The 22,994-nt window shown below is 44.5% G+C and overlaps 1 protein-coding gene across 1 annotated transcript; it reads right to left on the reverse strand.

Moving 5' to 3' along the window:
* Positions 1-1,498: 1,498 nt before the first annotated feature.
* LOC128724203 (uncharacterized) lies at positions 1,499-22,417 on the reverse strand. Its single transcript, XM_053817969.1, has 9 exons — positions 22,268-22,417; positions 15,253-15,367; positions 12,745-14,311; positions 5,508-5,737; positions 4,682-4,901; positions 3,758-3,926; positions 3,443-3,679; positions 1,671-3,352; positions 1,499-1,590 (listed from the first exon to the last, which is right to left on the reverse strand). The coding sequence occupies exons 1-9, from the start codon at positions 22,354-22,356 to the stop codon at positions 1,499-1,501; spliced, it is 4,401 nt and encodes a 1,466-aa protein (XP_053673944.1). The 5' UTR covers positions 22,357-22,417.
* Positions 22,418-22,994: the final 577 nt, after the last annotated feature.

The following is a 22,994-nucleotide window of genomic DNA, read 5'->3' on the forward strand; positions in this document are numbered from 1 at the left end:
GGTAATCAAAGTACGAATGTTTGTAAGTTAAGCTTCGTAGTTAACTTGTTTGTTTTTACCACAAACTGAATGAGAGGACGTTTTTGGAACTACCACTATGTAATGAAATAACATAATGAAATAACTTTTACATCTAATAAGGAATGTTGTTTAACGCTAGTTTATTGTACCCTAGTAAAGTTGACCAAATGAAAAATGATGAAGATAAGTTTCACGATCAGACGAAGCACGAATCGCACAGTGTGCAGTAATATCTAATTTTCTATCAACTAATACCTTGTCTTTAATTATTATTATTATTTCTTGGGAATCCTTTCTATGCAATGGGTTAAGATAACTATAAATTTCGTAGTTGCTAATACGAGTTGGGCTAAGGGTGACATGGCATATCCTAAGGATAATGACTAGTGCTTAGGGGTGTTATTGCAGCGCAGCAGATGCAAACGCGTGAACACAATTCTACAAACTAGTGGATGGATGGATGGATTTCGAAACGTTTGAATAGGTTTTCTTCCTTTTGGGTTTGATCGAATGATTCTTTAACGGTTAAAGTTCGTAATTTATTCTAATAAAAACGAACACTATGCCAATGAAAGGTTTATCTACGAAGAATTTACTACTTACTAATAACCACAAAGAAAGAAGGAACCGTACCGGTATTACCGGTTGCAACCGGTAGCAGAGACACCACAAAATGCTCAATAGATGGCGTTGCAACGATTGAAGCGGTGGTGAATATGTGTGGTCGCGCCAGAAAGTTGAGCGAATGATTCATTTTTTAATCGATTAAGGAGAAAGTATTTTTATGCTTCTGTTTGTCAAGCCGTTAGTTAGCCGAGGCGATTAGTGGTTACGAAATAATAAAGTATTAAAAGATAAAAATATAGTACTTAATCATTGCGTCCGGCCTAAAAGTTGTCAGAATAAGTTTGATTGTATATAAACTTTTGTAGTGAGATTCTTCTAACGCTGTTTGCATATTTATAAATAATTAAGTTAGAAAATATGCAACACTTAGTAATATTTAGCTGCTTGATGTAGTTTTTGTTCTAGTTGTTTTGAAACGGAAAAATTTTCTGGTTTCTATTATAGAATAAATGTACAAATTTTAGCAATGTTCCATCATAAGAGCATGGCTAAGCATGGCGTAAACAATCAAGTAATATTGAATACGTTTATACACAACACAATATCCGTGTACGAACCAGCTCGTAATTAATGTGATTGAAAGTGTGACATATATGCTTTCATACGATGATGTAGTACAAAAAAACACTGAACAGACAAAATAAATTGTCACAGAAATTTCATACTTTACGCGAAAATCGCATGGCACAAACTTTCTCCTCCAATCGACGGTTTCGAAGCTCATATCATGAATCGCGCCAAACCATCTCGTCAGCCAGCTGGGTTTGCTTTTACTTCAACGTCGATATTTGTCATAATCGCACCTTGGTGTTATTTTTTCGACAAAAAATTTTCAAAGTAGGGGCTTCTTTTACTGGTTAAATTCGTTCAATTCGACGCTTTGATCCTCGAGGCTGCGCTTGATTTCGGCCAGCGTGTCCATAATAAGCTGCTGTTTGGTGTCTGTCAACGAAAAAGAAAGCGTGCTCAGTTTACTAAACGCCACACTAAAATGATCGTGTGCATTGTGCATGCGATACTACCTGGATCCTGGTGTAGACTGCGCTGAATTTTCTCAAATGCCGCACTGCAGGTGTAGATCTTTCGCTTTAGAGGTTCACTCTGTGGACAGTAGCTGTCATCCGTGACCGGTGAGCCGATGTCTACCGAACGGAATGATATCAGCGGCGACTTGTGCATGCCTCCGGTTCCACCAGTCCCATTATGCATAGGACTGTTTGCTGCGTTGTCGACGCCGTAGTCATCGTAGTCACAGCCGTTTGGTGTGTCATCACCGTTCACTGATCCCCCAGCCAGCCCGTGGATCGTATGCCGGAAGTTGTTCATCTGTTTTCCGGGGATACCTTGAGCGGATGGCTGCATAATCGCACCCGTCTGAGGTTTGTGGTTGACGAGGTTTTCCTTATTATTGCCACCACCACTCCGGTGGGATGGTTTAGCATTGGCTGCTCTACAGTCGAGGTTGCGATTCACGTCGGCATCCGAATCCGAGTCGGACTCGATGTTGAGATGAGGGCTCTGGCTGCGGAATCGTCGCCGCACGATGGTCGGAGACTTTGACACCATTCGCCGTGGTGGTGGCGGTGGTGGCGAAAGGTTGGCACTTTGTTTGAGGTCATTTGCTAGTGCGTCTGGTGAGCAGATCGGTGATCGGTTGGCTTGTTGGTGATGCATGAAGTTGGATACGTGCGTTTTCCGCGGTAATAGGACGCGCGTGTTTTTGGGGCTGTTCGGGGCCGACAGTGAGCAGGACGTTTCGTAGCGAAGCACCTCCAGTCGTTTATTAACTATCACGCCTTCGGCTGGGTTTAGCTCAGCCTGGGTAACCACTCCATCGGAGGCCTTTTGAGAACACGTTTTTGCTAGTTCGCGCCTTAGATCGGCCTCACAGTTGCGCAACATTTCGACTCGTTTGTTTGCCGGAGGGTTGCAAACCCGCCGTGGACTGGCAATTGTGGTGGACGAAGAGGAAACGGGCGTGTCCTTCGGGAGAGACGTTGCAGGTGGTATGGGTGGTGGCTCTCGCGGAGGCAACGGTGGAGGACCCGACGCTAGGTCCTTAATGCAGATGGAGCTGTTGCTCTTCATAGAGAACAGGATTGATTCAGCTTCGTGAATCAGCTGTTTGTACTTGACGTCCGCCTCCAAATCCGCACGAAGGAGTGCCTTTTCGCTCTCGGATATCGCCAGAATTCGACTGTGTAGCGAATGCACCTCAGTGAAGGTGAGCGAGTTACACCGGTTAGTGAGTGGGGAACTTCTCGTCGGTGTTCGATGTTCTGGATCCGGTTGGTTGCGTCGTAGTGACATAGGCGTTCCTCCGAGACTTCGGCATCCACGATTTACAACAGCTGCAGAGTCGCCAGTTCCGGTTCCTGCGCTTAGTGTTGAACCTTCTGTGGGTTTCTTCCTGGTCCGAACCAACTTCTTCCGTCGTTTGGAGCCTCCGCTGTGTTCATTGCTCCGTTTGCTTCTCTGAACGCGCTGTTGCTGGTGTCCCTGCTTACAGGATGCTTTCCTCTCGGGAAAGTGGTGAATCGAACAGCTGGCCGTGTGGCGGTAGGTTTCCTTATCCGGCACTTCTTGCATCGAGCCTGTATCGATGAAGTCCATGTCTAGCAGATCGTCCGTGTCACACTCGTCGCCTGCATCTTGCCCGGTGTCTATATCAGTCGGACAGTCCGTGGGATCGGAATCGCTGCAGCTGAGAGAGCAAAAACCAAACATAGAAAACATCACTGTCGATCATTCTCGATCATCAGCGCGATGAGCGGTTACTATTCAGAAAGCTCACCTCAAAATGTCAGTCTCCTTCTCGTAGTGGTAGCTTTCATCGAATTTGCCCATCATTTCGTTGAGTGTGGCGTCTTCGTCACTCTCCTGGTTCGAACCGATCGTTACCGGTGCGGATTTGCTGTCCAGTCGCGAAAAGTCTCCCATCTTTTTCAGACTCTTTGGCGTAAACATCTTCCTGTTGACGATCTTCTCCGTCGACGAGCTGGAATCCGTGTCTGAGAGCGCGTTCGGTTGCCTGGAATGACGAGCAAACTCAAATATAGCGCGACTAGTAACATGTAGCACCACTGCGAGTAACTCAGCCAGCACATACTTGCTATCGTGTTTATTGTCGTCGGTTCCACTACTTGATTTGATGCCGGAAGAAGTCGATCCAGAATCCTGCTCCGTGCGCTTGAGACAGTTAGCACTGGCAAGGGCTCCATCGGCAGTCGTCAACCAAGGGTTCGTTCGAATCCGACACCTCTGACGTGGAGAGGGAGCTGAAACATCGGTGTAGTAATTTGGCATAAATTAGAGCAAAATTCCATCGAAGCCTTCCCACGGTAGCGACTGTCGTCACGATGACTATGAAGTTCAAAGCATTTATTATCACACAAAATATATAGCCCAGTAACAAAGTTGCTCATTGCAACGTTTGCATCTGAATGCATTATGACACGGTGCGCAGCGGGAGCGAATAATTAAACTCGACGAGATGCAATTACGACACTCTAAAGTAAGCTCCTAGCGGTAACCGGACGGCTCAGAAATGCATTTCGACGACCACGCCGATGCGATAATTCAAGACACGAAGTGAGAGAGAACTTTTTTCCGTGACATTGCCACGTGGAGCAATATTACCGGTTTCCGCTTGCCGCTAGGGGGCGTCTTTTGTCGACGCAAAGTTCATTCCCACTCATCACGGTGCAATGTGTCCAGTATTTCTTGCAGTATTCATAAGTTTCTTAAGCCCTTCAAGTGCAATCGTTCGGATGGGACTTGTCGCTTCACCCGTTTCTGACGCGGTTGGTCTATAGCTTCCGGTTTGCACAAAACCAGCCAAACCCGATGGCACTCGTCGCACATTTTAAGCACAATGGCGGTACGGGGTACTTCATGCGCACAGCCTATAAAATTGTTGCATAAAATTGCGAACATAAGCATTGGCCCGGATACGAACGTTCCGTTCGTTTCGTGGGCACAATGGCGCGGACGCAGATAGGACGTGCAAATATTGCGGTGCATTCAAACTTACACTCAATGCTTCGGTAGTGTTGCATGCCGAGGTTCTTCTGCATAATAGGGCTCATGGCGACTGCATTCGGCGGCTGGTTAGGTTGCGACTGGGCTGCCACTGACGGCTGCTGGTGCTGAGATAAGCCGCACGTCGTTCCACTGGCATTACCGGCGGCCCCGGAAGCAGGCCTGAAGGTGGACAGATTGGGTGTCGTCGGTGGTCGTGGCCCAGAAACGTGCTAAAAACGGAAAAAGGAAGGCAAAAGTTTGAGAGAAAAACTATCGCTGTACAACCGAACTATAGAGCCAATAATCGAATCACTCCGATGACAACTCATCGCAGTCTGGATGCGTAGCGGAGAAAGAATATCTGTGGTTGGATGCGTCAGTTTGGACTTCTTTTTGTGTCCCGGAACCGGGGGAGATGCTTCACACGCCCAGCGAAGGAGAACATCCGGTACGTGGGAAGAGGTATGCGAATGTGAACTTGTTCTAGCTACTTGAAAGTGCTTGAAAGTGGAACAATATTAATCTACATGTGAACGATGCTGTAGAAGATTCGCTTACTCTAGCAGCGAGTAAAAAAAATGCGCGCGAGTAAAAACGAAAAGGATAGGATTGGGGGTAAAAATTGAATTTGCACAACCGCTGGGTGGACGTTGTTCGACGAAACCCATGGTGGTTTGTGAATTTTAAAGCTGCCCCTCAAATTGTGCATGGAATAGCAAGTAGAAAACGATCCGGTATTTTCAGAAAGCTTGTGTTTTTGTCACCTTCTCACACGCTTCTTTCGGCTTCTATTCGTAGAGGGTTAGGTGCTAGACAGCGAAACGAGTGTTGCTTACCGTTTCCGAGTCGGCGGAAAACTCCACATGTTTTTCCTCGATCCGATTAAGCGCACATTTGAATTTGGAACCGTTCTCATGGTGGACGCTCGCGGATGTACTCGTACCCGTGCGATCGAGCCCAGATGGGCCGCGTCCGTGCAGGGATGTTGGTAGTGTCGTGCCCTTCGGGAAGTAGTGCGTCCCCGTGCGGATGTTGATGTAGTACTCGGGTGTGTAGGAGCAACCTCCTGTGTATGAGAGAGAAAGAGTTTCGAAACAAAGCAGAAACATGTAAAAGACGATCTTTAGCACGGTGATGTGCACTGCCTCAGATGTGCTTTTCGTCGTAGGAGCAGAAGAGAATATGCTTGTGGTTAAACCAAATCAGCCTATTCAAATGAGACATTGCGCTCACCCGTTGGGTAGCAATGGAGCGATGGGTCGAAACGGTAGCCTTGGTAGCCCTAGATGTAGGCGATGTGTATTCAATTTAGTAACCACCTTTAGCATTCCGTTGACAAATGGGTGTGTTTTTCTTCTTTTTTTTATGGCCCAATAAAACGAAACACGAAACATGTCGGAATTTCTCTTCCAGGACCCGTTTCCGCGGGCGCGGTGTCACGAGCTGTGGAACCGAGGGAGACTAGATCCCGGGGATCGAGGTGAAGCAATAAAACCATTCATTCTGACGCACGAAATGTGGAACGAAACGACCACCAAACAGCGGCGTTGTTATCTCACAAACGAACACGGACAGCGAGGATGCTGCGTTTATCTGCGCTTGTTCACGGCAAACCAAAAGCTTCCGTTATCGCGCAACTTTCCCTCCAGTGGTGGACGCGGATGTGAGGCGAAGAGCAATAAAATTGAACAACGACGATTCTGAAATGCTCCAATTGCATGTTTATATATGGTCGGTAGGAGATGTTTTTCCCTCGTTTCACTTCGAATAGGTGTTTGCGAATGAAGTGGCATTTTCGAGGAAGATCGCTCGAATATTCGAGACGACCGAGAGAAGTACTAAATCAACCAACGAGAAGAAGCCACGATAAGCTTGAATTGTAGCGGTGAGAATAGATCCAGCGATTGGAGCTACCGGGGGGAATTGCAGCTGCTCGAGGGAGGAGAGAATGAGTGCGTTTTAATAGGGATATGTTTGCTGAACGACGAATGTGCCATTGAGTTGCGTTCGATCGTGTATCGTAATCGTTTTATAATCGGCGCTGTCTGCAGGTTGATTCATGTTAGAGAATGTTTGTACACATCCCAAGTCTGCGAAAAAAAAAACTTCAATGAAATGGATATTGAATGGATCGACCATACAATATCAACAGTTTCATTTATCACTGCAGCAAATGCTGTAAATTCTTTATTTATTCACTCATTTTCTTTATGCGCTATATGGTAATCTGAGAGTTGAAAGAGAGTGTATCCTAATGCCTCAAATACAATGAATAGTTCGTACTTAATACCACTGGATGGTTTTATATTTAATACATAAGTTTAGTTAAAAGTACCAACATTGTGGCGGCTTTTTTCAAATGATTTAAGCGAGCGAATACAGCTCATAAAATTTAGTGCAAACAGGGTCGTGGCGTCGAATAAATTATTAAATTTCAATACCACAACGTAGATCACCCATTTCTGTCTTTTTCGTATAATTCCGTCGATGCAGCACTTTGCTTCCCATCACTAAGAATTGATTTGGGTTGATATATTTAACGCTGCCCGGCACTACTGTTGGCCTAATTTATTTCCCCAGCAACTCGTACGATACTTTACGATTACAAGCGTAATGTCGCTGTAAACCCATTTGGCTCGATGTCACAGCCCTTCGCTTCCGCTTCGAATCATCGGCAAGCATCATAATCCTGATTTAGGTCGATCGATGCTAACGCGCAAAAAGTTTGAAATTACGACACTGACACCATCGTCCTGCATCAATGAATGAACGTTGCCGGCGAAAAGTATGGCAAGTATAAAAGCTGTTCTCTAGCTGCAGCTCCGCTTCGACGGATGGGTGCAAAGCACCTTTTTCCTTTATGTGCTTTGGTTCGGTGTTCCGAATGTTTGTTCTAGCTGGGAGAGAACGGGTCGCTTTCGAAAGCTCCCCGAACGCGTGATGGGTCATTTGCATAACACGGCCCAGCTCGGACGTGCTGACCCACATCATCTACGTTCTACAAGGCCTACTGTGTACAAGCCTTGCGTTTCGCGTTTCATCTTCGGGGCGGTCAAAGCTGGCGCCTAGCTGCAGGGTTCCAGTAGGCCTTGGTGGTAGTTACAGTTTGCATTGAAGCCCAAATCCGTAATGACACGTCAACGCCGCAGCTGGCCTGATAGCGTAAATGCCTCGTCGTCGTCGCAGTGAGATGGGAGCAAAGTTTTTCACTCAGATTCACGACGGCAACATCCTGGTGCCTTGTGTATAACCTCAGCTCAAACCCCGTGTTTCTAGGGTTGTTTGCGGATACACCCACCCGTTCGGTTGGTGTCGACGGATATTCACCGTTCCATCTGGTCGGTGCGGGAAAACACAAGCGACAACCGGCACCAGCGGCAAGGGTTCCCGGATAAACAGTTTATTAGCATACAAATGTTGATAAGTTGGCTGTGATTTTTCTTTATGTCCCTCGGTGCAGTCTGCGGGGTGCTCTCGTTAGGCGAGATGGATGGAGGAACCGGATGCACGACGCACAAACCTTCAAAAAACAGTTGTGGGCGTTTTTTCTCGAGCCACTCGACAAAACTTGCTCGCTTTCTCGCGTCACACATTCGCACAAAAATTGAGCGCAAACCAAGAAGGAAGTCCAAAATAATCCATGGTGCGGAAAAATGGACCCGGAGATTGGGATCCTTTACGTCCCGACAAGTTATTATTATTTTTATTACAACTTGAAAAGGTACGGGCGTTCCACCTGCCGAGGCGAACCTTTTGCCTTGCAGCACCATCCGCAGGCACGATTATTTCAGCAGGAAACGTTCCTTGAAGTGTTTTGTTTCGGTTGGCTTGTGGATGAAATGCAAAATAAAAAAACGGAAAAGTTGAACGATGTGGATGTGCTGAAGCAACAGCGCGCATTGGAAGAGTTTGCAAGACAGGAGACCACCGAGTGGCGTTCCGTATCAACCATTTTCCAATAAACCTTAATGTACGGCCATGTGTATGCAAACAGGCATTCGACAGCATTGTCAGCATCGACAACGAATGAAGTGATTGTGAACTTTGGGTAGCAGTAAGCACAAAATAGAAGTGCGTATAGGTTTGAAAATGTCTTTCCAAATGGCCCATAATAGGAATTCCATGTGATAGGGGCGTGTGTATGGGCGTATGTTCGATCAAATTAGAAGGCCATTGTACCTGTTGGAGTCGGTGATATTTTCGGGAATGATAGCATAAATTAGAATACTTAGGGCAACTTGAACGGTTGTAAACACATTCAAGACTTACTGTGCTGATTGCTGATCGGCAGTAAAGGTGAATCATTTGAGATTGTCTTTACATCACGCACGCTTGTATTTCATTTGCGAAAGAAATCATTTCAACTTTTCCGAAACGAATGGCTAAAGTATGAAGGCCAATAAATTCACTACTATAGCTCAGAAATTTCAAAAGTTTATCGGAACGAAGGCCACACCCACAAGCGTTAGGGTATGTTCAGCTTGGGTGGAATTAAATTTCATGAACGAACTTGTTCGTGTTCGCACTTTGCTATCTCGACAAACATGTTTACGCACTGCGAGTGCCAGTGAGGTTTCTTCTTCCGGGTGGGTATGAGCGAATCAATAAAGCCCCGTATTCATGGCAGCATAATCACATGCTTTTTCCATTCCTGGTTCCGTTGAGTGGAGAAAAAATGTAAAGTTTTCCAGCCCCGTAAGCTCCATCGACAATCATGCCAGTGACGGTGACGTTAGATAATGATCAGGGATGGGGCGCTGTTGCTGTTTCGATTCAGCCGCCATACGAGGATAGCAGCAACCGGAAGCGTCTCCCGCTGGCGGCACATTTGACGTTGATTTCCGTCTCGCCGTTATACAATTAGGCTTCATCCTCGTCTCGTTGCCGGAGCGAGGTTGCAAAGCGCAACAACTGTAGGCAGCAGGGGTCGCGTTCTTCCGTTTCCAGGGCCTTACTGTTTTCGCGAAACCGTCAGGAAAAGTGTGTAGGCAAATGTCATCCCGATTGATGCGCTCACGTGACAGATTTTATTTGCGCTACATGACTCGACTATAACGCGGGTTGCTCGATCGGCGGGGAATTCAATTAATGGCGCACAACGACCGAAGGACGAAGCAAATGAAACGGATCATTACAGGCCGTGGATTGGGGCTGGGTTTCGAGAGTCGGAATCACGGCCCACACAGAGGAAATCGTGCGTATGACGCGCATGACGCAGCAATGGTGTTGGTTGAATTTTGATTGATCGCTCGACAAAGAGCTTCAATCATCCCGCAGGAGCAGGCCACAGTTGCTTCAAAATTAAGAAGTTCTCTTTGGGTAACTAACTATTTGTTACCAGCACGAGTCAAAGGGAATGTCTACAGCTTAGCCGTTTGCGATCTCTCCTATAACCCGTCAATACGTGGGAAATAGTTGAAGCAGTAAATTGGTTAGTTCACGAGCTAGCTCAACTGTTGAAGGTAATGTGCTGCCCCGGGCACGAAGGTGTTGATCTACCAGCTGAGAACGCACTATAAGATAGCATTCGTTGATTGTTATGAAGGTAAGCGAATGCCCAGGGGGCACCGTTGGCAGCAAATGGATGCCGCAAACGGACAGTCGACGGAGCTCGGGTGGTTGTGGTAGCCCAATTTCGGCCGGCAGAAAAGTGGCTTCATCCTGCCGCAGCGTAATGCTGGATGGAGGCTCGGAGAAATGTTGTTTTTGAACGTAGCTTTCGTGTACGAGCAAAGCCCACTATGGAGAGACTCGAGATGGACCGGCCCTTGCGGAAATCGTTCCTTGAACGTCCGCCACTTACCTGGTATTGAGCAGCGACCCACGTACAAGAAGAGGATGCTAGGGCCGCTAACGGTGAAGTGAAGTAAATCACATTAGCATAAAAGCAGTACCCGCCTTTGCCGTTTGCTCACAGGAGGGCCGCTTCTCAATCAGGCAAAATACCCATCCGACCAATGAGTTTGCCATGGGAGCACATGGCAACTGTTCGCCAAGTGGTTGCAAATCAGGCACCAAATATATAGGGGAGCTGTGTCTTGCCTGTCTTGGATAAACGCGAGATGAGTGATGATGGAGAAAACATCTCTCACTTCGCGTTGGGTTAATTTAGCAGAAAAACCCCGAGCTCAGGCCACGGGAAGTAGTTGAGGAATGGTTGCCAAAATATGGGGCGCTATTCGCTCAGGGCCTCCAGCGTTGGGGTAGTTTTTTGTTTAACAGAGACCTTACCTCATCGGTACTAGGTCTTGATAGGTAGCGATGGCGCAAGGAAGCTGGGCCTGGGGTTACATGATGGAGAACCTCTGGGATTGATGGTGAGTGGTAGTGCTACGACAAAGCAGCGAGGAAAAAGGATAATAATCCTACAAATTACGAGCAAATTACCATATGCAAATGAGAGCGCGTTCAGATGTCAGTTTGGTCTGTTTGGGGATCGCCATTTTTTCATGTCTCTCTTTAGCTCGAGCCGTTTATATGTGCGTGTTTGGTGGGTGTCGCTGGTCGTCTCTTTGTGCCCATCGTTTTCATAAATTTTACATGATATTCAGCCTTGTAGCAGATTTCAGGGGGTGTTTCAGTGATTGTAACGGCAAGTTCCCCAGGGGGATTCCTCGTTGGACTGTGGTGTGCGCAAAGAACTCGGTAAAGCGAGAAACAGAGCCATCATGCTTATGAGAGGGCATAAATGGCAATTTATAATGCAGCCGCACCGTTTCAGATTGAAGTCATGGGTCGTGATGTTTGGTGAGAAATTGACTCTAATGAATGATTTTGAAAGCAACTTTTCCTGAGTAGGCAGGTAGCTGCTCTTGGATTGCATTGTTTTGCAAAGTAAACCAAATCCATCTAAAACATTAATCCACTTTTACAGTTGATATGGAAAAATAGGGAGGATTTTGGTTCTTTCATGAGCTGTTGAATAAATTGTTGAGTAAACTACACAGAATTGAAATGACAAATGATATCATTCCACAGATCTATGCTGTAATTTTCAATGATTCAATAAATAAAAATAATAATACTATCAGTTTTCATTAACTTGAACTGTTGTGTGTATCAATTAACTGACTTGCTAAAACAAGCTCCTACGATGGAAAACTAAACTCATTTTTATGAATGCTAAAAAATTACTGTCAATAATGTTTCTCAATATGCAGTCGGCACTTGTGTCCACGCTATCGTGGCACGAATGGCAGCCAAATCCAATTCAACGTGCCATTTCAGCATCTAACTCGTACTACGATTGGTAGCATGAACCGGAATGCTGTATAACAATTATGACTACTTTTCTCGCTTTCCCTTGCAACTGTGAAAAATGTGAATGCTATAAAAAATGTGCACAACCTTTCATGCGCTCATTTAGTTGGTCCTCACTGTTGATTAGGCTTTATGCGGTGATAGTTAAAGATGGCTGCCGTAAATCAAAAACGTTCCACACGACCATATTTCTTGGAACGATCCATTCAAATTAAGAAAATGAAGCTGACTTCCTATTCCACTTACGGGCCGCGGTTCAAGCCGTGGGTATCGATCATATTGTGCCGATTGAAGCAACCCAAGGAAGCATAAAAAAATAATGGTTCGGCCATAAAACGGCACACTGGGATTCTAGTGCGCGGAGGAGAACGATTTTTTTTGTGAGGCAGCGGTTTGGTGAGCAGCCAGCGGTTTGGAATGGAAATAATCGCCTTGGATGTCCAGCAAACGTTTTACGATACGACTTTGGGCGTTTATTTATTGGAACGTTGATTAGAAGTAGATAAATTTTTATCTCCCACGTGCGAGGAGCTTGGGTCGTTCTTTGTGTCTGACGTGAGCCAGTGTTCGCTAGTTGCCTACCGGATAAACGCGACTTACATTCATCATAGGCCGACCGAGAATCTGGTGGGCTCGTAAAGCACTAGGTGCTCACCCTCCGGCACCCGGGGGATCATCCTGCATTCGCAGCGATGACTTACACAAGCGATAAAGAGCCTAGTGTCGATAAAGCGCATTGCCATAAAGCCACAAAGAAGGAAAAAGTGAAGCTCGATCGGGCAGTGGAAAAAGTTTCCCCCATGACACACTTACCCGGGGATGTGCCGTCGGTGGAGTACCCGGTCGAGTAGGCACTCTCGGGTGACGAAAGCGTGTTACCCATCGGCCCGTGTGGGTGGTGATGGTGGTGACCATGTGCTGATGGATGATGCAGATGGTGACCGGCGTTTGGTGACGGCGTTGGGGCAAGAGTGCCTAGGGGCTGCGTTGCCGGTGGTGGCGAGGACGACGAGGATGACGACGATGGAGGCGCCTGTTTTCCCGCAGGATGCAGATGTGTCGTGGTGTTATTGATTTGGTACTGGTAGTGTGGATGTTGCGTAGTGTTGAGGGCACTCCCGGCTGCTCGGTTTGGCACAGCGTTGCTGCTGTTATTATTTACATGATTCAATTTACTGCTACTGCTCGAGCCGCCACCCTCAATGGCGGTGCTCGCACCGGAAGTCGAGCGGTTTCCCGTTAGCTTGTGGAACTTGCTCGCGAAACTGGCCGTCAACGAGCTTCCGCCGACGGGCGCCTTGCTGCCGGAAGTCGCAGCCTCAAAGTGGATGCTATTGTTATTGTTATTGTTATTGTTATTGCCATTGATAATGCGATTACTTTTGGCACTGGGGCCAGCCGGACGGGATACCGGTGACAAGCAGGTCGCCGAGCCCCGCGATGGCAACGGGGAGACATTTTTACTACCGGAGCCAGCTGCCCCACTGCCATTAGTAGAATTCGCCGCTTGGTTACTGCTGGAGGCATAGACCGAGTTGTTGTTGATGCCATTGTGCTGCTGCTGGGCATCATAATAGGGGTGTGGTACGCCATACTTCAGTGGAGGCGGGTTCTGCTTGTGCAGAAGTTTACCATATTTGGTCTCGCCAGCCGGTGCAACAACGGTTGGTTGGTTAGAGACGATCCTCGATAGTGACTGCTGGTGATGCTCATTAGAGGCTTCGTAGTGCGAGGGCAACGTTCCGTTGACCAGATGATTATTGTTGTTATAATTGTTGTTCACATTGAGGTGGGTCGAGTTGACGGAAGAGGACGATGACGAGCTGATGCGCGCTGTGGTCGGATGCAGCCGTTTGATTCGAGCACCTTCAAGCGAGTGCAGTTCTTCGAGCAGCTCGTTACTTGAACTGTTGGCAGTTGAGTAGGTGCCCCGTGTTGTAGTGCCCGAGCGTGAGACCAGGTGGCCATTGTGACCAGTGGAGACGGACATCGCGCCAGTCATGACACCTCTCGATGGGCCGGTACTGCCGGCATGAAAGTCGAATTCCGGCATGCCGAAGGGCAGCACTGTATCAGCTGCGAACGAGTCAACACTCTTCGAATAGTAGACGTTGGCTGGACCTGGCTCTAGTGTGTAAGTTGATCCGTTTCGTGAGATGCTTCTCGGTGAGGACAACACTGAGTTGTGCAGTTGTTGATGATCGAGCGAAGCAGGCCCGGATGGACCGTTCACGGTACCGTATGAGTTCGTCCAGTACTGGGCGCCTCCATCGTGCGCTTGTCCATTGTGAATCCGGTGCTGAACGGGGTAGTGATCAGATTTCGGTGAAATCGGTACGCTGTCCCGATTCGGCGAGTGCCATCCGCGACGACTAGTTGTCTGTGGAATACAAAATGGCCAGTATGGTGTGTGAATCATAATGATTGCAGCTACAAAAGGAATTAGACCGTTACTGAGGAAAACGCTTCTTCTAAAAAAATAAATATTAAAAACATACACAATCATAAATAAATAATCGTGGCTTAGTCTTATCTTTTATGAAAGGTCTTTGTCTGAGGTAAAAATATAACAAATCATAATATAAAATATTATTGCATACATATCTTTCCCCTACGATTGTTTTATACATTATGTGTATTTAGGCAATTGTTAGATGATGATGATACTCTTGAAAATGACTCTTTATACGATGATAGTAAAACAAAACAGAAATCGATCGATTCTCAAATGAATACCGCCTACGTACGCCATCTACAAAGTACAGCACACCGAGAGATAACGTGGAAAAGTGTTTCTGCTCGGATGTTTTGCGAAGCATTTCAATTTAATTTGTATTGCCACGTTCACTGTTGTCCAGCGTTTTCCATGTAAGGCGAAAACAGTAGTATCAGCAAAATCCGAGCGGGAGTTTGCTAACGCCATGGATAAAATGTGCTTCGTAAACACCTTCGTGGGCGTTCGATGCAATTTTGTAAAGTAATTTTCGTACGATGCGAAACATTGTGCAATCGTGAGCAAAAATCAACCAACCATTTGTTGGCCGTGCCTCGCAACCATGAGGTGAATTGGAAAGTTGTCAAGTTTTTGTTTTCTTCCCGCTTCCAATAAGACAGATTTCAGTCGACAAAACTCATTATAAGCAGCAATGTAACAGTTACGGGTAAACAATGGTTCATCGATCGTGAAAATGTGTGAATCAATTCACGGAGTGAAAAGGCAATTGTAAGTAAACCCAATTTCGAAAGCACTTAAAAGTTCAAATGTAACTTAGAAAAGTGATTCGTAAATGTTGCTACTGGTAGCGTATTGACCTCACTTACATGACTTTGGATCGGCGAAACTTCGCTGCGTCTTGCCGGGCTACCGATGGTTGAGTCTGCCGTGAACGATCCGCCTTTGTAGCCATTTTGCGTCGTCAGGACTCCGAAGTTGTTGCTGAAACGGAGCGTAAAAATAAACCCATTAATCGCCAGTACGACCGCCGTCTATCGAAGAGAAAAGAGTTATTGCACTCGTTTAATTCTTGCATTCTTTGCAAACGACCCGGTAAGTGGTACAGCCGAATAGTTCAGCAGACAAATTGAAATGTTGCGAAATAAATGACCCGAGCTGTTGTAATTATTCGACGGGGGTAAACATATGAAACGAAATTAATTATTCAACGTTACGGGTTGAGTTGCATGAAAGGGAAAAATTGCATGATATTTACTGCGAAAATGATGCTTCCTTGGATATGATCCGTGCCACGGAGAATAAAGAAACAAAGTACAAATCGCATTTCATAAAGCCGCATAACAGAGAAGTAAACCGACGCGGCAGGTTCGAGCAAAGCGGTCCCAGCTGCGATTAGCGGAATTGTGCTAGCATTGCCAACGCATTTCCTAAGGGAGAATCCCTTATTCCGGCTAATTCAATTGCTAGCGAAAGTGAAAAACTTATCGTAAATCAAGTGCATGATGAAATGCGGTCGCTCGTGGAAAAGAACCACGGTCGCAGCGGATGTTCCAGACGCCTTTCCGGATCGTTTGTAAGCATGTACGTGTCAAGGATGTCGTACGTGTCTGGTGGTGGCTTGGTGGCTGTGCATGTGCGGTGAAGCTCTGGTCGAACGAATGATGGCACGATGCGATGGAAAAGAATGTAAACTCCAGCACAAGAGCCCAAAGTCATGCTGTTAAATTAGTTTCCTTGGGATTGGTAAACGTCGTCGGAAAAGCGGCGCGTGCCTGCAGGGCCCGAGGAGTACATGTTTAGCACGAGAAGAAAAATATAACTTCTGCAAAGTGGTACAAGTCGAGTGCAAAAAGGAAGTCCGGCAGGTTTTACCTCGTCGCTCAAACGATGACGATAGTTCACCAAATGGTTGTTCATAACGGACGCTTCAAATGCTCACATTGCCGCAAAGGAAAGGCTGTGTTGGGAGCAAAATAGCGACGGGTCAGCGAGTTCGTTTATTTTTTCTACGCACGCTTTGAATTTTTTCCAAAATTGATAACCTAAAGATTATGCTCGTGCTGTATTGCAATTTACGATGCATAGTCCAACCCGATGTCGTGTTTACATACGTGTACTCGATGGAGGGTATCCTCTGATCCATTATGGTATTTGTGCAGTAAAAAAAGGAAACATTCGAAAAGATAACGAGCATCGTTAAATATATTGCTTCCACTCATGAGTTTGGTTATTTTTTTTTCTTAATTTCCGCAACCCATAAGCCATTGGATTGTTCCAGGGAAGAACATAGGAGAAAAGAATCACAGCACACCGAAAGGAAGAACCTTTTGCTTGCTGCAAGATACGCTCGATTGGAACGGACGGCGGTACATCTAGCCACAATTTCGATGCCTTCAACTTTTGCCGCTGCAACTTTTCGGTTAGAAAATTTTCTATTTCCCCTTCTTCATTGTGGTGCTGCTTCGAGCGTCTAGTGCGGTTCTGGGAGTCTTATCTAACGTCCATAGTGGATCGTTGCTAACGCTGAGATTCGGTGTGGGTGAATTGAAGGGATTAGAACGATAGAGAGAGAGAGAGAGAGAGAGAGAGAGAGAGAGAGAGAGAGTTGGAGAAGCCTTTCGGGTTGGTCGATAAATTTTTATAAGCACATTTCCCACTGGAAAAATAAAACCCACAAGCCCCTGTGCAGTCACACTAATGTTTGAGCAGAAATAGAGACCGTTAAAAGATGGTCGGACAGTGTCGTGTGTGTGTGTGTGTGTGTGTGTGTGTGTGTGTGTATGCGGGGATTCATAGAAAAATTGTTAGGCACTGTTTCGGGAGATTTTTGAGCAATGAAAAATCCTTAGGGATAATGAATTGTTAAATAAAAAGGAGCATACTGTTGAGAATTAAAATCATGAATTCAAAATATACTTCTGAAAACTTACGAGCATGTGTGTTACGTTACTATTAATATTTAGATTGTGATGTAAAATACATGAGGAGGATTCGTGGCAAGTATCCAGCTAGTATTACAACTAATTATGGAAAGCCATTAGTTTAAAGTTGATAAGAGTTTCAAATACCATGTAATCGGATAACATACAATCGTATTATTGAAATGTTAGCATATAATCAAAATTTGTTACTGCGAAGCATCGAAAATTGATAATATAACTATGAAAAAGTTGAGAAAATGACTGAAAATTTCGAAAAAAAATGTTATGACTGATGATAAGAACTCCAAAGTTAAAAGAGTCTTTGGGATAAAAAACTAAAAATAGAAAAACGACATCAAAGATCTATATATTCTGAACGTTGATTGCCCTAAAAAACACGAAAAGGACAAAACTCTATACAGAGCATTAACATCCGTACATTAGAACTGCCACAGAAGCAACTTTACCAAGTTGTAAAGCTACGAAATAGAAAAAGCGAGACCACTCCGGAATCACTAATGGATCGAATTAAATCTGGGCTGTTTACAATTTCGTTACATCGCAGACATTTGGAAAATGAAGAGTAAAGTCGGAATGGTCTGCGAGCAACTTTCTGACATAATGTTACGAAAGGAGAGGGAAAAGGTTTTAAAGAGCCGCATGTGTGCGACGTAAAAAAGATGAGTTCATAAATGTTATCACGCCTGTTGGGTGAGTCGTGGAGTAAAGCATCATCACCGGGTCGAGAAGCAGTTGTTTAAATTTCAGCAGAAGTGTTAGTGCTAATGGTACGATGGTTGAGGAAAGCGTATTTGTGAACAGTAGCCAATCGTTGTGGTTTATTAGAAAATATCATTGCAACGTTTAGGAACACAATTTTTCATGTACTACATGCACATTATATCGTTACGATGAGAGTAGTCTTTAATGCCTTTAACATCACTTGTGGTTACATAACAAAACATGAAGCATTAAATAGTATACTAAAACGTAGCAATTTAAAAGAAAGAAGATAATGAAATTATCCCTTCTTTTTTGCCATGCAATATACGCTCACCTTCCAGTCGGATGAAGAGTTCTGTTTTAAAACTCCGCAAATTTAATTTCGAGTATGATGGACGCAACATGATATTGTGCAAGCATTGCATGAATTGTTGTCAGTGCGGCAAATAGAAATTACAATCCTACATAAGCCTACATGAAATTAAATTTCATCTGTCTTGGTATTCATACGTGTTCATTGTAACTCCACAATGGAAGGCCAAAATGGTTGAGGCAGATGTCAACGGAATTGAAATGCGACGTGACGGAACAGCAAATTGTAATCGGATTTCATTTACACATGGACTCGTTGCTCATACACGATACATGACGTATCTGTACAGCATATGCTATGTGCACATCTATGTTAGCTGTTTTGACAAAGGATCAAGCGTTAAATTTTCATTCCATTCTGCTAAAGATAAAGAGTTGAGTGAAAGTTAACGGTACCGCAAAACATTTATTTATTCCATAGCTCCGGTCTGCTTGACAAGCATTCTTTAATCACGTTGAGGTTATACTGAGCTCATATTAATTTTTTTTTGAAAACCTGTTGACTTTACCCAATTCATGGGCTAAAAACAATTTGTTTATTCGTAAAAGAAGAATTAACAATATTTGTTAAATTGCTCTGTGGTAGTTTCAAGACTTGAGTTTCATTTAGAAAATTATAATGGTGCGAAATACTAGGCATACATAATTTTAAGTCAACAAAAGGAGCACGATTTTCAATAAAATATGAGATGAGAGATAATCGTGGCAGCTAGAAAACATTCAGAACATTAGCAAGCATTTAAACGTCATCCAACTGATGATAAAAATCCCCAAATTCAACGATAAATGAGCTCATAAATAAAGCTCAAGGGTCAATTAGTCAGAAATTGCTTCTTCTTTGTTGGTGATAAAATGAGGGTGGTAGAGCAAATCAGGCAACTTGCCAACCACCGCAAAGATCCGCTAACTGTCGGCAAGCCGGCTGATTGAGTCTCTGCACAAATCTGTCTAGACAATGTACAATAGGTCTGCCTGCTTGGAGTTGTCGCATCGATAGCATATTTTGGCAAACCTCTGGGCGTCCCGCGGCGCAGTGGTTCTGAAATGATTCAGAATTCAGATTCGATTGCAACTCGATGAGAATCCCTGGGCGGGATTTCGAATCATTCATTCAAGGCACATTTTGTTGGGTTTGAAAGCTTCCAATAAAACACTCTCTTGACTTGGAACGATTGGCGGGAAATCCGGTATAATCATTGGATCGATTTTATTTATTATTGGATCGTAAAATGTCCCCTTCCGGGAGTTTTCGCGCTACCGTCCTACTCGCCGAAGTGTGACGTGTTGAAAGATGCCACCTAATTGAAGCGTAAAATCAAATCGCGTGCCGTCTGCGGAGTGACGTGTGTCAGTTAACGGGAGGTTATCTCCATTATCGAACAAAGTTTCGTCAAGCTTGCGTTGATGGATGTGTCCTCCAACAATCCACCTTCCTGTTTTAAATCGAATTAGTGTCACGCGAAGAACGGCAAATAGCGACTTTAGAAAGCAGGGATGGAATTGCTTTGCGCTTTCAGCAGGATCTATTTTTGCAACACAAACAGAACCGCCAAAAAGGTGCTTGACGGTTGGGTTCTCGATCTGATTCGGTGTGCGGATATTGCAAACTTTCACAGTGATGCTAGACGTAATCTTTTTCAGAGCGCAAAAGGTTAGCTCAAAATGCCGTTGGGAAAAGGTAGCCTCAGGAGGATGGGCTCTTGGATGATGGATTGCCGTGTTCCGGATTGTCTCGAAAAGCTCACATAAGAGGTAAGGTAAAGAGAATCAACCGACGGGCACGGATAGCAAACATTGTCTGGGCTTGGAAGCGCTCCAACTCGATTGCTTCGGCTGGTGCAGGCTTTCGACACAGCTTGAGGATGTTTGCGATTTTGAGACTCATATGCGCTTGTTCGAAGGCAGTCGATCCATTGAAGGCTTCCTACTTGCGTTAGGCAGTGTTCAGCTGGAAGTGGGTGCACTCATACTACAGTTTCAGTCTGTACCGTGCCAGGTCTGAAGATGAAAATAGTTCAACGTGAGTCTGCCAGATTCTCATCAACATGATCATCACCATCATCGCAATCATATAGCTCATCCGAATGAGGCTCCAATGTCAGGGACTGCCTTCTATTTTTATCATAGCATTTTCATTCGCTGCTCCAGACAAAACCCGCAATTGTTCCATCGAGGCTTTTGGGAGCATTTCAAGGTCCGAAAAAGGGCTCGGTTTGGCAGGGCAAAGCACATCCTCGCGGCAACTGTTTTATTCATTTCATGCCTCGATGCTTCGTTTTTGTAACGCGTGTTGTTTGTGCCATCGTGGAAAGTTGAGTAATGAAACACTGTCTGGAAATGTACGCCGGTGTTGCCGCCGCTCTTATTATTTTGTGCAGCATAGCGTCTCTCAAACGGCAGAGCGTTGGAAAACTTTCCATGTTAGAGCAGCAATGAACTTTTGTTCGCGTTCTTTAGTTGTAGTAGGTGGTGTGAAAAATGAAAACAAATAAACTCATAAATGTTGAGACACGCAAACAAAGCTTGTGTGAGAATAACTAAAGGTTGAATAGACCTACGCAGACAACATAAGATACCATATAATAAAACTATCACCATATAATAATATCTACGTTTGTATTACAGATTTTTTTCAAAGGTTTTGAATAGCTACAAAAATTTGTCATAACAATTTTTGTTCCTGTGCGTGCAAATGATTGTGTGATAAATTGAGCAATAGAATCAAGTTTGTATATTCGCGAATCTCAACAGTTATATGCAAAATCGTATGCCTCAGACGCTTTACAGGTTCACCATGATTTGCAAATATATCTGCAAATATATCTTGCATGCAAAAATTGAACGCCGAGGAAGCCAATCAGTTCGAACTTGTTGTTAGATGGTTCGATTGAGTTATGACTGCATAGCGAGAAAAAAAAAAAATGAAAAATTGATATCTTTTGTCAATCTGCATTGCAACAAAGACCTGTGAAAACTGCGCTACTGCAGTTGCAAAAGAAGTTCCGAAAGTGAAAGTTGAATGACATCACACGGCACGTTCTAGGTACGTGCATTGCCAGCAAATGCTGCCACGAGAGGTTTGCAAGCCAAGCGTCTTGTGCACTCTTGCACAATTCGGTCCGGTCTGTTAGGCTTTCGTTTTCATTATTTGTATTTCGAATGTCTGATAGTCTGGTTTGCAAGGGAATGTAGTGTCTAGGCCTGTACTGCAATTTGGGGATAGTTAATGCGGCAGCATAAACTTATTTTGTTTTGCAAAAAAGGTAAAGAGCACGAAAAAACGGATGCCTGGGCAGTATGTTTTGCTATTGGTACTGGTTCCATTGAAAGTGTTTTTATGTAAGGAACATTCGGTTAAAAACCTTTATTTGTCTGCTGGGATTGGATATTTGCTCGGAAACTACAGGGGCAACGTTAGTTCTTATAGTATCTCTGAGATTGGAGGCAGATGCATATCAAAGAACAGCACAGATGGAAGAGTTTTTACTTTATGCAGTACAATCTAGTGCCAGGTTATAAGATAATAGTGACGCAAGTCTTTACTGGTAGGGTGATATCATAAATTTTTAAAAATAATATTAAATACTGAAGTAAAAAGGTCTACTCTTTAGTTATGTGTTGTTGAAATGTGGACCTCTTACCACCAACAAATATGTGAAATATTTTAAGATTCGCATAGCTATTTTAGGATAATCCTGTATTGGAAAGAGGCTTCATCTCTACAATAAAGCAGGAAACATTGATTTTTCTGCCTCCAAGGATCGAGTTTCAACTCTTTCCTGATAACGACATAGACGATTGCTTGCATCAATGAATCCTGACCCGAAGGCATTTCCTCCCGAGCATGACATCCGTTTCTACTTACCCGCTGTTTCCGGTTTTATTTTTGTTTCCTTTTTTTCTCGGTCGCACAATATGATTTTCCATCCATGATCGCAATTTGGAACCGAACATTTTTCGTTTCCCAGTAGACTCATACACAGCAGATGTGCTTGTTCTGATATCTGAATTTTCTGGGTTTTGGTAAAAATGTCCTACTTTAGCAGCTGCCAACGAACGCTTGTGCACCGTCGTACGCGTTCTGGTGGCTGTTACAGCATAGCTGTAAGTGGAAACGAGAGCGTTAGGTAAGCGAATAAAACCGGTTTTGGTTTGCAAATGTTTTAAATTTTTGTTTTAGTAGATCCGATGTGTTATTTCACTTGCTTAGATGTGTAATGCTGCACTAGTTGATCGCTTTTGTTATATATGCGGTTTTAGGAGGAATACACTGACACGTTTTATTCACTGTACTTTGTCTTAACCCTAGACAAAAGATCTGTATTTTTTCAGATTGAATCCCTTTCGTTTTAGTCCTCCGCTTGTCAAACGGTAACGAACAAACAAAACAAACTGACCAATGAACACTCTCCAATGAATTTCAGCCACTTGAGATCTGGTCCGCTCTGACAAATCCTTGGGCTTTAGTGCGTCCCGCAACCTGAGAACGAAAAGAAAGACGAAAAATATCTTTAATTCCTACCCATTTCACATTAATTGCATTTCTTGGTAGAAACGGTTAGATTTTTTTGCTCCATATTCGCAGATAACGC

The sequence above is a fragment of the Anopheles nili genome, chromosome 3 (genome assembly GCF_943737925.1).
Source record: "Anopheles nili chromosome 3, idAnoNiliSN_F5_01, whole genome shotgun sequence".
Lineage (NCBI taxonomy): Eukaryota > Metazoa > Arthropoda > Insecta > Diptera > Culicidae > Anopheles > Anopheles nili.